Source organism: Anopheles aquasalis, chromosome 3 (genome assembly GCF_943734665.1).
Source record: "Anopheles aquasalis chromosome 3, idAnoAquaMG_Q_19, whole genome shotgun sequence".
NCBI lineage: Eukaryota > Metazoa > Arthropoda > Insecta > Diptera > Culicidae > Anopheles > Anopheles aquasalis.
In genome coordinates, this window is record NC_064878.1 from 58,325,576 (window position 1) to 58,343,548 (window position 17,973).

At 50.7% G+C, this 17,973-nt stretch overlaps 1 protein-coding gene across 2 annotated transcripts in view; it reads left to right on the top strand.

Annotated features, from left to right (window-relative positions):
- Positions 1-1,048: 1,048 nt before the first annotated feature.
- The window catches only part of LOC126576502 (bestrophin-2), a 17,359-nt gene continuing 434 nt past the window's right edge, over positions 1,049-17,973 (top strand). Inside the window, exons 1-9 of one of the 2 annotated variants that reach the window (XM_050237797.1) lie at positions 1,049-1,161; positions 10,695-11,495; positions 14,568-14,678; positions 14,745-14,916; positions 14,994-15,842; positions 15,909-16,173; positions 16,251-16,417; positions 16,929-17,124; positions 17,201-17,973. The exon at positions 17,201-17,973 is cut by the window's right edge and continues 434 nt beyond it. In XM_050237797.1, coding sequence (XP_050093754.1) covers positions 11,425-11,495; positions 14,568-14,678; positions 14,745-14,916; positions 14,994-15,842; positions 15,909-16,173; positions 16,251-16,417; positions 16,929-17,124; positions 17,201-17,811 — 2,442 coding nt within the window. In that variant the 5' untranslated portion in view covers positions 1,049-1,161; positions 10,695-11,424 and the 3' untranslated portion in view covers positions 17,812-17,973. The remainder of the gene's footprint in view (positions 1,162-10,694; positions 11,496-14,567; positions 14,679-14,744; positions 14,917-14,993; positions 15,843-15,908; positions 16,174-16,250; positions 16,418-16,928; positions 17,125-17,200) is intronic. The other variant, XM_050237798.1, reaches the window with a different exon arrangement.

A 17,973-nucleotide genomic window follows, 5' to 3' on the forward strand; every position in this document is an offset into this window, starting at 1 on the left:
TTATCTTTTTTCATTGCGTTTTATGTTTTAGTCGTTGAATTTTTCATGTTTTCAATGTATTCCATCAGTGTTACGATGTGTCGAGCTTGAAATATAGAGAAAGCATGCGCGTTTACTCATCTTTCAGGCTTAGTTTTAGAATAATTTCAAAAGATAAATCTTCTCCTCAACATTAATTCATGCTTTTGAGTTTAAGTCGAGTAAAGAAAGGGCTCACAGTGTTTAAAACATATTCAGTAAGGAAAGATAACATGTTCGAAGTTGTTGCATTTATCACACGTTTAATTAATCACGTGTTCAACGAAATGCAAAACCCCAAAGCATGATGATGTACTACACATTGCCACAACACTGTAATGCCACTCGTTTATGCTAGCGAATCGAAAAATCACATCATAAATTTTGAAATCATTTTGCAGCCAACGACGTGGCCATACGTAGCCCGTTATCGCTTTTGGATCGCTCTTTAAGTGGTCCTACATGTTAGAATGTTCGCTGGGGCAAGGCCAATTGTTGTTCAGATGTGTGCCGCACACGTGAAACAATAGTAACTAGTATCAGAACACTAAAAAATCAATGGCTATTTGTAGTATTCTACGAAAGGAGCTGTGACAATAAGGATACTGCAGCCAACAATCATTCGAGATGCATTCTGATGAGCAAACCTCAAGAATTGGACACCCAGAAACATCATTTTGAAGAAGGAGTACGTACAGCTCAACTATACCCGTTCCAAAGTCCGAGTTAAAAAGTAACTTCCCGTAATTTTAATTGTAAATTTTATAAATATTCTACCCCACTTTACCACCAGATCAGATGCTGGATCATAGGAAAGTAAATTAAAAGCCGACTCGCAACATCGTGTTGCCAGGGAAGCGCTTTGTTAACCCTCTCTCTCTCGCTCTCTGACACGATCACTCGATCACTCGAAACTCTCCCCAGGTGAGCGAGCTCGCGTCCATTTCAGCGTGTTCGTGTGATCGTACATCGTCGTCGGCCGGTTTTCCGTCTCACAGCAACCGGAGCCACCGAGGCGAGAATCGAGTTTGAACAGTGGCGCTGGCCAGTCGTCATCGTCGACGTCGTGAGTGCGTTCATTTCCACGTAGAGTTTCCACGATCGCGAGCACAACCGCGAGCTGCTCTTCAGTACGATTAGAACGTAATCGCATTTGATATACCGATCGAACGAGATAGCTTCGCACATTGTTCACTTCCTATTATTTACTCGTCTCTGTGTCGCTACTGTGCCTGTGTGTTGTGTGCGTGCGTGCGTGTCTTGGAAGGTATGTGGCGATCACCAGTGACAGCGACGTTCTAACGCACTTTCGCCGTTAACCTGTTCTGTGCTCGCTGCGCTGGCCACCCCCTTCGTTCTCTCTTTGTCTCTGGCTCGTGCTCCGCTCGTGGCTCCCTTTCCCTTCGGTGACACACCTGCACCGTGGTGGCAATGGCCGCGAAATTCCCCGAATATCAAAAACTCGCGAACGTGTGCAATCACTCTAGCACCGCGAACCGTCGTTGGGCCGCAAGGTGGTCGCGAGGGTGAAATCTACGCGGACAATCGCGAACAAAACGGGCCCATATCACGGCTACTGACTGATGGCCCCGTGTGCGACGGTGTTCTCGAGGCTGGTGGAGGACGGTGGAGGAGCACGCACGCGCCCGTTTCTGGCGCAAAAACCGAGGGGGGTGGGGGGTTGATCGGTCAACATGCGTTCAAGCGCGCGCTCGAGAGTGTAGGTCAGACGCGCGTGACGGTATTTTCAGCCATTTAAACTCCGCTGCTCCATTTCGCGATCTCTCGCCATCGCCGTCGTCGTCAACCGATGGAGTTGGGCACCCTACCTGTTCGATAGTATCTGTGTGTCTGTGTGTGTGCGTTTGTGTGAAAGGTTTGGTTGTTTAAGTGTCATTTAATGTGATCATTGTGAGCCGCGAGCGCGAGTGATGACTGTTTGTTGATTGATTTGTTGGCCAACAAGTGCTAAAATCCATTATTCGGATTCGAATCGGATTCGGGGTCGCATCAACGTCAATCGTGAAGCAGTGGTTCCAACATTGTGCAACAACATACCAGCCATTATGTGACAGTGAGAAGCTAGCGGTACGCGCGGGTCAGCGAGCGCGTACACTTACACAACGATCAGGGTAGCAGCGCGGCGCAAACTCGATCAGCGCTATCCGCCTGCCAGTCAGCCGGCTGATCGGATCCGTCCACTCTGGAGGCTGTGTTGTGGTGGTGTAGCTCCCGGGTGCGCAGCAGAATCCCTTCCTTTTTTTTACACGATCTTTACGCGCTTTACTTGCTGCTGATCGGGATCATATGTTTTTGGGCTCCTTTCATTTTGGTTCGGAGCCGCAGACTGCGTTGTCTGTGCGCGTTCTGTGAGAGGAGGGAATCCTGTGGGGAAATCCAGCAATACCAGTCAAGTGTCCTCGAATTCCCTCTCTTCGCTGGATGCTCTGCTACCCAATGGAGCACAAAATGATGCGCAGTCATCGAAACCGGAATAGTCGCTCCACAGACGCAGCCGAAGGTCATTTGCAGAACCTTTTTATTTCGAGTGGCCACTGCGTGCGCGCCATCGAACCAAACCAAAAACACCAAAAGTGAAACTGCCCGTTTGCTGACCATCTCACACCAGAGCGAACGCGCAAAAATCTTCGCGCAACACTCACCTCAACCGCCACCTCGAAACAACAACAAAACCTTGCGACCCTGGCTCGGCCGATCGACGATCGGGGCAGCTCCTCGGCCTAAGTCCGAGCTCGAGCACGGCGCACATTGCAATTTTGGGTCGTAATCAAGCTCACACGGCGAGCAGGGCGAGTGGTGGTGCGGCATGAAATCGAAAGCAATCGAGAAGCGCGCACTCGTAAACGAAACGAAGACAGAGAGGGGGGGGGGGGAAGAGAGGCAGAGGAAACTCCAATTCCAGTGCAGCACCACCAAAGAGCACCACAACAACCACGGCGACGGATGCGGCGGCAAAAAACGGCAAAAATCCACCGAAAATACAAAAGACTTCAATTCCGGCATAAGCGAGGAACGCGGTCGCTCGCTCGCTCTTGAGATGTCGCTACCAACTGCACCATCTCGGTGGCGACTGGTGCTACCGAGTGTAATAATATTGTGCCAGGTGCAGGGGGTAAATGAAGAACTAACGGCGAGGCCAGCCAACTGCCAAGGGCCTTATGTAAGCTGCCCGGGCCGGAATCGTACCGTGGCGTGGAGCTGTCTGAGTTGCGGACGAGTTTTGAATTTTTGCAAAGTGTTGCAAATGCTTCTCAATCCAGAGGACAGAGTGGAAGAGAGAGAGAGAGAGCGCGCAATTGAAAGGGAATCAAAAAGGGGGAAAACCGACGCATAGGGCACCATTAACGCTTTGCCATTAAATCCGGAAGCGAATCGGTAGAAGCGCAGTGCTGCTTCCGTAACTCCCAATTCATCACACAATGTGGCTTTCTAATGTGTCTGAAAGGGTGCCCAATTACTACCCCCTCCCTTTTGCAGGTAGCTTGTTGCATGCTAACCTGTCGGTGCGCGCGGCTTTCACTAAACGATCGATTATTATTGTCTCTTGTGATGAAAGGAATCGTCGCGGAGCTCCGGTGGTGTCCTTGCTCGCTAATAAAAGGCACAAGATACACGCAAGCGCAGAGTGCGTTGCTTTGTTCCTCGGTTGCGTTCACACCAGGTAAACATACCCCCTCCCGAGGAACCGGTTCCACTGGAGTGTCCAAAACTAATAAAAAGTCATCAATTCAAGTCGTCGTCGCCGTCGACCAGTAATCGAATGATAAGACGCCACGGGCCTGATGCGGATGCGAGGGCTGCTCCTCGTCTCGTCTCGTCACCTCTCGTGTTGGTCACCAGAGTGTTTACGCCAAATTTGCCATCGAGCGCCATCTGTGGCCCCGGCCAAGGTGCTGCGTCGAAAAACACGTTTCACCGAATCTTTCAATCACAACCCCTGGGTCGGTTGTTCATTTCGCGCCATTCTACTGCGGCTTAAGTTAAGGATTTTCTGTTGGTTTTTGGTTTGTTCGTGGCGTTCGATCCCCCCCTCTCCGGGCACGCATTTCATGGATGGCTTGGTGTCGATGACGCGAATCAACCGAACGTCAACCGAACCGTACCGCGATCCACCACCACCACCACCGCTTGCTCGTAGCCTCGGTAAGGCCATTCTCGGCCAATGATGCCGGCCAGCCACCCTGACCTCGCACCTGTTTCCTCCAACCTCAAACCGGCCCTAGCGTGTGTGCGAGAGCGCACTAGTGAACTATCTCAAGGTGACGGACGGACGGACGGACGGACGGATGGTAGCGGCGACCGATGCCGTCCCTCCCTTTCCTTGTCTCGTGGCCCCACCGCCACCACCACCAAATGGTTTGCTACTTTCGGCAAAGGTCGACCGGAGGACGCGGCGCAACCGGTTCACCGGTTCGGGTATAATTTGGTCTTTTTTTTTATATGATTGGAGTGTTGAATGCTCACAGCCTCGAAGCACAGGTCGAACCGTTCCTTCGAAATGACGCAATGACGCGAATGAAATTAGTAGAATGCTGGAAAGAACTTCCCTCATAAGAGATTGTTTTTGGGGGGGGGGGGGGGGGGGGGGGGCGTCAACAACATGACACGAGATCCATCGATCATCAGCATCAGCATTAGACGCGCTTTCGCGCTTCGCGATCTCGTTGAAGTCAATTAAAGACGATTGTAAAAAGGGCGAGCGAGAGCCGGTCTTTCCAGAACCGGAGCTGGCATCGCTAGCATCTCTTGATCGTGAACTCATCCCCGAACCCCGTTCAGTGATAACACACACCAGCCAGATGAGTTAATGAGTAAAACGTGTCTCTAACCGTTACAACCCTGCAATCGAATGACTAACGCTCACCTCTAGCAACAGACACTGGTGAGCTGCGCAAGAAGAAGCAGGAAGATTAGACGCACTCGAGAAGGTTCTTTTCGAAACACATCTAAAAAAAAATTGCGAAAAACTTTGCCCAAGAGATGGAGGAGGTCACAGACACAAGCGCGTACGTGTGTCCCTCCCCCCCCCCCCCCCCCCCCCGTATTTCGTAAGGCTCCGTTAATTACATCAACAGCGCACCAACCGAGCGCAGTTAGCAAATCTATTTCCGTGGTTCACTTTAATCACTCTCTCTCTCTCCGGGCATACGGGACATACGGCCAGTCAATCAACCCGTTTACTGTGACGCCCCACCGGGATGAGATGGCCGCCGCGTTCGATGCGCTCCGGTGAATGTACGATATCCAAATTGCCCGCTTGTGTTGTGTGTTTTTTGTGTTGCGCAAAAAAAAAGTTCCGTCACCGAGACGCGTGCGTGCGTGCTTGCGGATGATGTGGGCTTTTCCCTGCGAAAGACCACCGGTACCATCATCATCATCATCATCATCATGATCCGTGACACAGTCTGCAAACTGACGCTGGTGTGGTGGGGAGTCTGTGGCTTCGATCATGGCGACGTGATGGTACATCCGGTTTGAGTGCGCGCTCCACGAAACAAATCGAGCCCAACAGAAACAAACCGAAACAATATTCTGCCTCTGTTCGAACAGACCTTTCCCTCCCCTTTCCCTTTGCAGCCTCTTCTCGGTTTGATCACCGCGATCGCGAGGAGGAAACACGATCAGGTGAGGGTGAGAATGGTTCAACATAGCGCGCTAGCTCGCTCGCTCGCCAGCTAGCTGTGGATCGCTTTATGGCTCTCCGTATCGAATGATGAACCGTAAGGAAATCTGTCACAATCGTGCTAGTAGCTGTGTGTGTGCATGTGTATAGGCCACACCAGCACCACATTCAGCGCGTTGGCCTAGATAATACCTAGTGTGCGCGATCAGCCACCAGTCTGTGACAGTGTTCGGTTCGGTTTTTCGTTTCGGATTTCGACGCTTCTTCTCCGCGCACCCCTGTTGCGCTTTGTACTAGTATTTTGTTGCGCACTATAATGTAACACACTGCACAGGGTCCGGCTGGCGGAGAAGCGAACGGGATCGTGACACTTTGGCACTTCCTTAAACAATGCACCGCCGCACCGTGAAGCCGCTAGTAGTTCGCTAGCACCCTCCCCCGGGCGGGTGATGTGGAACCACCAGTCACACACCGCCGAGCCACCCTTGAGCGGGTGGCGAGAGGATGTTTATTGCTTTGACAAACGAGCGGGCGAGGATGGCAGGTAAGGCGACGACAACGGTGGCGATGCGCGCATGTACACATGGAAAAGATGTACAACAGTAAAAACGTTGTTTGTTCATGACTCACGACATACGCTCTGCCGCACAAGCACATCCTGAGCACGAGCCAATGTGGAAAATTACCCTCAATGGCCTATGTCCCGTTTGGTTGCCGCAGTTTGCAAATTCGATCTGGTTCTGCACGAACTCAAACTCGTTTCTCACTCCGCCACAGAAGTGTATTGTCTGTTTTGTCAAACAGACACAGAAACCACATGACCACCACCCTCATGTGACTCATGTTGTTGCTGCTGCTGGTGTGCAAATGAAAGTACGCCGATACATTAGAAAGTTGCCGCGCACGCACGCTACCAGACTTCTAAGCAGCCATCACATATTTGTCAATCGATCGGCCACAAACCGACATCACCATAACCGAGCAACGGACAGGCGAGCGTGCAGAGAACAATAAAAAAGGGGGAAAGCCCCGATGCGACGGCCAAGTGCCGCGATCGCGTTGGTTAAAGAATTAAATAAATTCAACAGGAATTCCCCCCCGCAAGCGACCGTTGACCGGCCTTGCCCACAAGAACGATCTTCAGCGTGCTGCGTGGTAATTAAAAGTCAACTTTGAGTACGGCCTTGGCGGGTTCATGGTCACAGCGCATCTTGGTGTTGCTCGTATTTGCCAAACGGCCCTCTTTACCTTCACCAGAGGGTTAAGCACACGGCAGGCATCACCACTCACAAAACGAAGGAGCTCATCGTTTGGTAGCTTCCGGTGTTACGTTACGTGGTGCTGTGGCATCTGGCAGCGCTCCGGAGTCTGCGAGAACGATCGCGTGTTGGGATGTGGAAAAAAATTTCCACAAAACTTGAAGGGAAAAGCAAGGGAAAAAAGTGGTTGAGTAATGCGGTTCTCCGCGGCCAGGCATCGCACATGTGTCCGGTTGTCCAGGCGGACAGTATCGCTGCCGGTCGATCCGTTCCGCCGGCGTGAGACTTGGCGGCGTATCGGATGGATAGATCGATGGGTGATAAACAAATTTCCAAGATTGATGCTTGCTGCTGCGAGCTAATTGGAAGCAATGCATTGCTTGGTGGTGGTGTCGTTGTCGCTAGCGTCGTCGTCGTCGTCGTCGTCGTCGTCATCGTTAGCACACCGGACGCCGATTTACTGAAACAGATAGACCGCGGATTGACTTCACAGTCAGCGCTCGCCATCATGCTGAAGGAAACAGGAAGTGCACGATGCTTGAAGCTCTCTGGTGGGAACAAATTTATTATTTTGCATCAGCATCTCGCCCTTTTTGGTAGCGAATGAGCGGATTCCGGTTCCGCGAGACAGGCAGAACGCAACATTTATGATCGCACTTAGCTTCAGACACCGATCCTCTCGAATGGTTCAGACACCGATCCGTCTCATAAACAAAAACAAAGTAAAATCATGACAGAAGACATTCAAAGAGATTATGACAGTAAAACAGTAAATATATACGCAGTGCCGTTACCGAAACCCTTCAATTACATCGTGAATATGCACCACGAGCATGCCACCAACGGCCCAGCGGTCCGTGAACATCATCCCGAGGGCCACACAGCGGCCACTGAATGGCCGGCCTCGGCCGAAACCGATTGTTTTGCCAACAGCTGGTTGGTGGGATGCACCCCTCAACCCTACCAACGATCGGTGCGAAGGTCTGCCTGCTGGTCCATCGATCGATCCCATCCGAGCTCCCCACCCCTTTGGGCGATTGTGTTTGTTGGCTAATCACTAGGGTGGCCACTTGCTCCAACGCTGCCACCGCCGCTGCGCCTCTCATTTGCCAATTGTTCTCGCTCACAGGTACATCGAGACGACCGCGCGCGGGGATGCTGTTGCACCAACTTGCGAGGGATTTCACTATTTATCGATCACGCTGCTAGTGGATTATTTGCTAAGCTGCTAAGCCTCCGGGGAACATGACAAAACACGAACACGATCGATGGTTGACGGCGGACGTCAGAGGTTGATTTGTAATTGATATTGCAGCAAATGCCATCGGTGGTGGTGGTGGCGGAGAAGCTCAGGGAGGTAGGGAGGTCAACAAGACAGGTGATGAGATGTTGCGCGTGTGCTGTGGGTGAATACTAGACTGAGAGAGAAGGGCTGCAACCACAGATACGGTGTGTTACCAAAAAAAGAATACTAGCTACTGCTAGAACTGAAGAAACGATTAAGATTAAGGAGCAAATTAATCAAACAGAGACACACATAATGCTATCTATCGTTCGGAAATTGTGAGTTATGTGACAAATGAGGTTTACATTTGTTTCCTAATTAACCGGTTATATCGGTAGCTCATTTACAAGTCATCAAAGAAAAAACCAGACAGAGATAAAACGGGAAAAGACGACAATTGTGTGCATGTGGGTGTGGGCTTTGTCAACCAGCGTGAAAACCTGTTTCAAAACAAAGCCCAGAAACCTCCAAAGGGAAGAGAAAACCCCACTCTTTGCACGCTCAGTGTTCTAGGGATTTTCGAATGGACAGCCGGGAAAACATCAAACCCTCTCACCGGCACCACCGACATCAGCACATGCGACCATTCGTGATCAGGGGTTTAACCCCCGACGATGGTCATCACCACCACTAACGCGGTGCCATAGGATAGAATATTTGGAAAGATGACTATCGGATGCTAATTATACTCCACAGGCCAAGCTAAGTATTAATGACCATGAGGTCCGCTCGCCGTCACCCAGACAGCCCAGTGTCTGTCAGGTAATGCGAGGGGTGAGGAAAAAAGGGAATAATGGCACACACAAGGGGGTTTATTAATGACCCCGGTGTGCCCCCGTCCTCTCGCCACGCCACTCTCGTTCGTTCTCGAGACACGTTCAGCTCGCGTGTGCCTCTCGAGATGCTGCTGCTGATGCTGTTCGTAGGTTGGATCGCCACCGTTCGCGCCACGTTAGCACCCATTGTTTTTTACGCCCGCGATTCTAACGTCTTCTATTTTTAATGACCTTCACTCCTCATCTTCGCCAATTTCCATCCGACCTGCCTCGGCTGAGCTCGCTAACATTGAGCCAGATCCATTGCAGTGGAAACAATGGACGGAGGCTGCTGATCATGTGATAGTGCGCTAAGTTGCTAAGAACCGGACAAAGTACTTTAGTAGCGGCGCCTAGAAGGGCTTGAAATAGGTAGCGTTTGTAGGCGGCCAAACATGCAAACAACAGACTTACTAGCCCGTTTTTGTCATGGATTAGTGAACGCTTTTTCGCTTTTCTAAAATAGTAATATCGTGCGTTTTCTTCTGGAAAGATCATAAAATACTCTGCCTCACTCTCGTAAACGGTCTGATGTTGGCAATTGTCTCACTATCACCTTTACCCGCATTTTAAAGGTTCAAGGAGAGTTACTGCCCCTCACGGCACAGCACTTTCGGTCCAGGTTATGACTACTGTCGGCCACAAAATAGAGTCGTTACGGGTAATGGGTCAATATAAACCCTTCAGACATTCTCCTCCTTGTGTCGTGCCTTCCGCAGTTGTGCAGAAGTGATTTATGGATTCTTAGTGACACGTCTCCATCGCCAGACAAGAGTTGAAGGTTGATGCTAGACAACTTTTTGTCTTCGAGTTGAGTGTATGTCTTCATTAATATCGACACCGTTGAAAATCTCAAATTCAGAAACCGGCTTAAGGCGCTGACCTCAACAGTGAACCGATGGTTTCACGTTGGACTAATGAGAGTTCCGAACAAATAAATTGTGTCTGAGAAAATGAAATCAAGACATCTAAGAACGAAAAATTAATGGCAATAGTTTTGAAAAGATTATTAGGAATCATAAAGAACAGTTAAATCATAGAGTAGAGTGCAATTAAAACAATCTACCATTAATTATTTCGGAAGACAAACAAAAAGAAACATTCCCGATCTACTTAGTTTCAAAATGCCAAATAAACTTGTTCCTGCTGCCGCGACAGAGGCAGTTGGCTCATACGTAATCATGACCTCACGTTTGTCTGGAAGAAGGAAGAGGTATTAAGATTAATTCACCATCACGCCCAGACGCCTAGCTCGCTAGCTACCCAGCCGGAACCGTCAAAACAGAGTCGCGGCGCTCAAGGCGCCCACGTGTGCGACAATCTGTCTGGGCACAAAATGGGCCACCGAAAGCCATGTTTTCCCAGTTCAACAACCCCGCAAAACCGTTACACGTTCGAAAGCGAAATCTCTTTCCGCGAAGAGACTTCCCACGCACCGTTCGAGCAGCTTCCAAACGTGGGAAGTGCCAATTTATGATTGGTCCGTCCGCACTGTCACTACCGCGAGCACTATCGCAGGAGGAACCATAAAAGGATATATCCAGATTACGTTTTTCGTGTGTTTTGCGCAGAGAATACATTAAATGTCACCCGAAAGGTGACGTGTTTATGACATTTCCCTGAGATCCGGTGAATTTATTATTAATTGAAACACGTTTGGTCCACCTTCTCAGGTATTCAGCAGCCGAATACAGGATAGTGCAAGTGTGCAAAAGATTATACAACCCGTGCAGATAGTGTAGGTTAAAGGTGCAAATTCGAAATTCCGTCATTAATGTCTCCACACCCCGGTACAGTTGGGGTGAAGTGCTAAGTTAAGGTATCTCGCCCAGCCCACCCCATCATCGTCTGTGACAACTCCTACGCGTCGCGCAGTGCTCCATGCCGGGGCTGCTGTAAATCGAAAGCCATTCCACCACTTGTGGCCATCGTAATATAGCGAAAACATCGGTACGACAAGCTGGTGATAGATCACCGCGACCACCGATTGTGAGTGCACGTGTTCAAAAGGTTGTTCATACGTGACGTGTTTGTGTCGTGCGGTTGGCCCAACGAGCTAAGGGCTACCGGAATACAGCGGGCGACCATCTCCAATTGATCATCGATTCGATCGTGACGCGTTCGAGTGTACGATGTGTCTGCCCAACTCGTAACGTAACGAACGGATGCGCGACGTTCGGTCACGGAGTTTCCCATTGATCGGCAAAGCGCACGGCGAAGAGAAGGAAGGAAGGATCCCGCGAAAAGGAATCAACCTGTTCGCCGGCCACTATCCGGATGAAGTAATCATCCACTCGGTTTTTGTTTTGGGGGGAAGGGTGCACCTAGACCAGGGGAGCAACAGGTAGAGCAGCGAGTAGCACGTGCCAGAGACACCATCGTCTTCGGCACCAGGACGACATCATGACTGTTTCGTATTCAGCCGAGGTACCGAACGGTAGCAATTTCGGCGTATTTTGGCGAATTCTTTGGAAGTAAGTATGCGTCGTGTGGCGATATAATATCCTTGCGTGCTCCTCATTCAACATTACATTCACCGCAGACGGACGGGTTTGGAAATACTAAATCGCAAGCGCACATCGGACCTAGACGAGCCTCATAAACCACGGGATCATTTATTAGTTATTCAACTTCAGTGCCAGGGAGGGCAGTGAGCCTAGCAACTTACGTGCCTAAATTTAAACGAACGATATTATGTCCTAGTATGTGAGCACATCGTTTCGCAAGCGATGGGCGACTCATCTGGAATAATGTACAAAAGCGTCGTTGCCGGCACTCTCGCGAATGTCACATGCCAATCAAGGGTGAAGGAGAAAGTAGGAATATGCACGGTGTAGCTTGATGTTCAATTTTGCAAGCGATACTAGCGACGTAACCATGAGTAAGTTACGATTCGATCTTCAACCAATTCGGGCATGTTTTGAGAGCTTGATCCCGTACCGATACCGTTTTTGGTTTTTGATAAAATGTTCGATTGTTTTGGTAAGGTTAACTTATTTCAATATTCAACACAATTTAGTAAGTCCATCCCGAGAATTCATCCTTTTTTTTCAAAGACAATATTTTTAATAATTAATTAATGGCTTTCTTAATGCCGTTTTAAATCCCTGCCCCACCAAACGACAATAGAAACAATGATTTATGAGCGCTTAAAATTGAAAAACAATCATGCGAATGATCAAATGATCATCATCTCCCAAATGCAGAGATGGTTACCGGCAATAAAACGCTCGCCGATCACCGGTCGATTGACGATCGTATCGGCTTCCCTTTCCCAACCATCCGTAGAACGTTAATGTCAATCCCCGGTGGGATGCAAATTACGCCCCACCCACAAAGACGGACTAAAAGCGATCCAGCGATGCGACCTTGGGTGGTGGTGAGAGCAACAGGAGGAGGAGAAGGAAACGAGGGCGCCGAGGGCGGGGGGGGAGGGTCGATAATTTTTTTAAATGCTCACACACCTCCTCCCCTGTTGCACGTTTTATTAATTTAAATCTCCCCCTCCCGCGTGTACCGCGGGCGCCGCTACCGCACATTATCAAAACGCCCTTCGCCCAAGGTTGGGGGGCGTCGTCGTGCAATTGCCGAGATTTATGAGGTGCCAGTAACTGCGCCGTGCCCTTTTGCGGTTCGATTCGGTCGCCGATTGACAGGCAGGCTCGATTATTAGATCGACCAAGTGATAATCAGGGCGAGTGAGCTTAGCTAAGGACGATTCCAGCCCCCTTTCCTGCTGACAGGTTAATGGAAATGACCTCTCGGTCCGAGATCACACCGGATCGGATCGGTCAAGGTTTGCGGAAGTGTGCTGGCCTGGTGAACCAGTTACACCACCGCTTTGCTCCACTCACGTCATCTCGTCTTCGTCTTCGTGAGCCATGTCCTTGTGACGTGGATGCGTATGCGATAGCAACCGCCGAGACGGATCGAGTCCGATTGTGGTGGTGCCTCAGCACACCGGTTCTTCAAGGTCGTGGACCCAAAGCAGAAACGATCCGTCGAAGTGAGCGAACCAAGTTGATGGCTGGTTGACGTGGACGTTGCTGTGTGCTGTGTTGATATGGTCAACCGGTCGTCACCCATCAGTCACCGAGACTCGTAAACTGCAGACGAGGGTGATAATTGCCTGTACCTGGACCTGCGACAAGGCCATGCATGTGCATCCCAGGCGAGTGGATCGGATCGGATCTTCTCTCTCGAACCGATAACATCTCGCGCACGCCACCGGCAACCGGTATGAATATTTCATTCGCCTGTTTCAAGACATTTCGCAGGTCGCGTCCGGCCGGGTATCGCAGTGGAATATTGATAAAACTCATTTGTGAATCGAAGTAAACATCGTGCTGCCAACTGGCGCGTCCAGGCGAAATGCTACCAAAGGCTAATGATAAGGCGGTTTAACATTTCATCGATAATAGCCTCCTTGCTTCCCCCCCCCCCCCCCCCGGGCAGCGCTGAGTGGAACTAACGAACGTGCAAATATGCGGTTCAGCTGGGGGCATATGGTAGACATACGGCGGTTTTGTGGTGTTTCGGTTGTAAATTTGAGCCAATAAAAGGCTCCTGCAGCTAGGACGTTTGCTTTTTCACTCGCGGCAAGCGTCTTCAATTTTAAATGTGGGTAATTGTGGAGCGCATTCTAGCTACCTTAATGATCACTTCATCAGGTCAGACTTGCTGAAGGTTGCTTGTGTTGCCAAGGTGCATGTCCAAGGAACCTGATTGAACGTGATCAATCCATCCAATTGAGGGGAGGCCTGAGATGCATGTTGCTCACGATCATAGCGTCATTATAGAACGGCAATGAAGAGCTATACAAGACCCGAAATGACATGATTGTCGAACTGACTTCGAATCGACTTCAGACCATTTGTAGGCATACTACTTCGTGTAGTGTCCATTCCTGCTAATCTGTAAGTGTGTTTGTAACAAATCGTAAAAAAATCTTCAATCCGAATACCATAACAACTGGCACGAATGCGCATCGTGGCCATCATCCACTCACTCACTTCTACTGTGAAGCAAACTCGCCACCAAACTCCAATCTAGCGCAGTGACGTCCGTTCTAATTTAAACGTATGCATCGCGGTCAACAATCACCGGACGAACGACGTGGCGGTGTTCCCAGTGGCTTTCGAAAACAAAAAAGCACACCCCAGATACCGGAGAACAACACCACAGGTGGTTGAGGGCAACTCCGCTCGGCAACCCCGGGGGGGCGCAACTCGAACGCTGCTCGTCCACTGTTAGTAATCACACTGCGGGCGAGTGGCAGCAGAAACAATTTGTTTTTAGCACGATTTTGTGCAATTGTTTTCGCGGAAGGCGGACCGGCGGCAATTGTCTAGCTAGCTGGTGCTCTAGTGCGCCTAGTGATCCGAGGACCGAGGAAGTGAGCCCGAGGAATGATTGGTTGCACATTCAAAGGTTTTCACAAACTAAAATGTTTCTAACTCCCGAGAACGCGAGAGCTATACCGTTGCCTTCGGCGATCTAAAATATGCTGAGAACACGCAACGCCACTAACATTCTCTTCATTGCAGATGGCGCGGTAGTGTGTATAAGGCCGTATGGAGGGAGCTGTTGGCGTATCTGCTAGTCTACTACACACTGAACTTTACCTATCGCTATGGCCTCACCGAGGATGGCAAACGGTAAGCGGCCCATACACGGAATGAGTAATAGTGCGTTGTGATTCGCTGTCATTCTTATCCTTCCAGGGTATTTGAGCGAATTCGAACGTATTTTGGACAGCAGCGCGAAACGGTACCGCTGTCGTTTGTCCTCGGGTTCTACGTCAGCCTGGTGGTGAAACGATGGTGGGAACAGTACCGCATGTTGCCATGGCCCGATACGCTGGCCCTTTTCGTAAGCGCTGCCATACAGGGCAATGTAAGTAAAGCCGCGAGGAGGCGAGTATCCTTAGAAGCAACTCTTGTAACCACCTAACCGCTTTGTTCATCACGCAGGATGAAACGGGCCGCTTGATGCGACGTAACATTATGCGCTACATGGTGCTCTCGTACGTGATCACACTCCAGAAGATATCGCTGCGTGTCAAACGCCGGTTCCCCGGCTGGCAGCATCTGGTCGATGCCGGTCTAATGCTAGAGAGCGAGCGTAAGATCTTCGAGATCATGGACGCCAAAAGCCCAATGTCCAAGTACTGGATGCCACTCGTTTGGGCCACCAACATCATCAACCGGGCACGGAAGGATCAACTGATCCCATCCGATCACATCGTGCAGACGCTGCTGATGGAACTTTCCGACATTCGGCGCCGGCTCGGTGGTCTAATCGGGTACGATACGGTCAGTGTACCGCTGGTGTACACGCAGGTGGTGACACTCGTGCTGTACTCGTACTTTACCGCCGCCATCATGGGCAGCCAGATGATACCGACGTACGATGCGGCAACCGGTACGTACCAGGAGCTGGACGTGTTCTTCCCACTCTTCACCGTGCTGCAGTTCGTGTTTTACGTTGGCTGGCTGAAGGTGGCCGAGGTGTTGATCAATCCGTTCGGTGAGGACGACGACGATATCGAGCTGAACTGGCTGATCGATCGGCACATCAAGGCGTCGTACATGATCGTGGACGAGATGCACGATGAGCATCCGGAGCTGCTGAAGGACCAGTACTGGGACGAGGTGGTACCGAAGGATCTGCCGTACACGGTCGCCTCCGAGCACTATCGGCGCGAGGAACCGAAGGGTTCGGCCGAGCACTACAAGGTGAAGGAGGCGGATGCGGTCTACGCCAACATTGGGGCCGTCGGTGGCAAGCGGATGATGAACGACGAGATGTACGCCGATTATGTGAGTGTTCCGTGGTGGACAGGCACTCCGATATCAGCCAAATAACGCTCCATCTCTCTCTCGTAGGAAAGCGTTGATACACCGATGGCCGAACGGCGCAAGGGATGGCTAGGCAAGGTGAGCCGAATGGGCTCGGGTCGTAGCTCATCCACCGCGTACTCGTCCGGTGGACTCTTTGCCCGGAACCGCCACAACTCCGTCTACTCGAGCCCGGAGGCTGGTCTCGGACAACCCATCGTGTCCGGTGGGGCACCGGCGGCGAAAGTCAGTCTGTACGATCGGTTCGTGAGTCGCAAATCGGGACGACACGCGCGCCAAATCATCAAGCAAAGTAGGCCGACCGATGGGAGAATGATCTCGGGGCGGTATTGAGTAACTTTATACTTTTTTGATTCACTCTTCCGACAGATTCTAAGCTAAGCCTGAATGGATCAGTCATATCGAATGTGCCACAGAAAGCCCGGCCACGGATACCGACGCCGGATGTGACTAAGGAGAGCCGTGTCCCACCGCTCGGTACGGTCACGACGAGCACGGCCAATATTGCCTCCGGTGTAGCGCTCATGGCGACACAGGTACTTGGGAACTGGGACTAAAGCGTACAAGTGGGAATCAGGAAACTAAGGAGCCTCGAGTAACTAAAATCGGCTCCTCAGGCTTACTTACTTGAGCTATAGCCGAACAGGATACTTCCATGTTAGAAGAAGAATACTCCATTGACTGGCCACCGAGTCCTGACGCTCTATTCGATTGGAATCACTATCGATACCGTCACTCCATCACAATCTGGATCCTTTCTTTTCAACTTGCTTGCCAAACACATTGCACTAAGAAAATTAAAATATTGCTCTGTTGACCACTATGAGACCACAAAATGATTTACGACCGCTCACTACCAGCAACTATTCTCGATGATCAATCTCATCGTTCATCTACGCTCTATGTCTACTCTGATGTGGTTCCTCCTTCTGTTGCTGTTACGATTGCTTTAATTCAAAATTTATTGCTTCAAGAAAAACGTACAACTAATCATAAATTAGTAGCTATTGAACGGCACTTATCACGATCGACTTTATCTCGCCACAGCTCGCCCACAATCCGTCCATTTATCCAACGTCTACGGCCACCATCAACAACAATGAGGTACCGGTCGTGGGAACGTTGCTGCTGGCCCCGATCAAAGAGCTGGACTCCAGCTCCACCACCAATACTCTCCATTCGGGCCAGTCAGCAACGGCCGCACTGGCCAAATCCATATTGCCTTCATCGCTCAAAAACACCGGTAAGCGTTCATCGAATCAGTTATTAACTTTCTGACTAACCTGTCGTCTCTCTCTCTCTCGACATCAACCCAACAGAGGAATCGGTTTTTCCACGCTCGCGGCCCTACTTTGCGGTCTCACCGTTCGGGAAGGACGGTACAAACCTCGAGCTAGCGCTGGCTAGCAGCACCGCGAATGGACTGGGAGCCACATCGACCAGTCCACTCCACGGTGCCAACACGGTCATCGTGCTACCGACGACGGCCAACACCGTTACCACGCTTCCACCGAACGGAAGCAGTACCATCGGCGGCATCGGAGGATCACATCCTTCCAACGGATCCATCGCATCTGGCTCATCGGTTGACACGATCGATGGATTATCGGCTACACCGGCTATCATTGCCGCAGTGCCGACATCCGATGCGCTGATTCCCTTGTCACTAGCTACCCTTCCACTTACCTTTACCGTTACACCGGTAACGAGCAACACGACGACGGTGACCGCGATCGGTAGCAACAGTGGCACGATCATCACCGAGCTACCGTGCGATGACGGGGAGGTGGTGAGCACGAGTGTCACGATGAGCAACGAGAAGCGGCCAACCACGGCTTCTGGTAGCACACATGGCGCCTCCGATAGTTCGTCTTCGGCCACATCGACTCTCAGCAAACGGAAGCCAAAACATGGCGAAGTGTACGTCTGATGGGTTTCGGTGTGATGCCAAGGAGTTAGTGATGAGTGTAGGATCCGAACTTAATCCCGAAAATCCCTAAATAGCATGCTGTATGGAGAGAAGAAAGAAAGTGAATGAGATGTGCCAATAATTGAGGGTAAGTGTCGACCGACCACCACAAGGGACGCACTG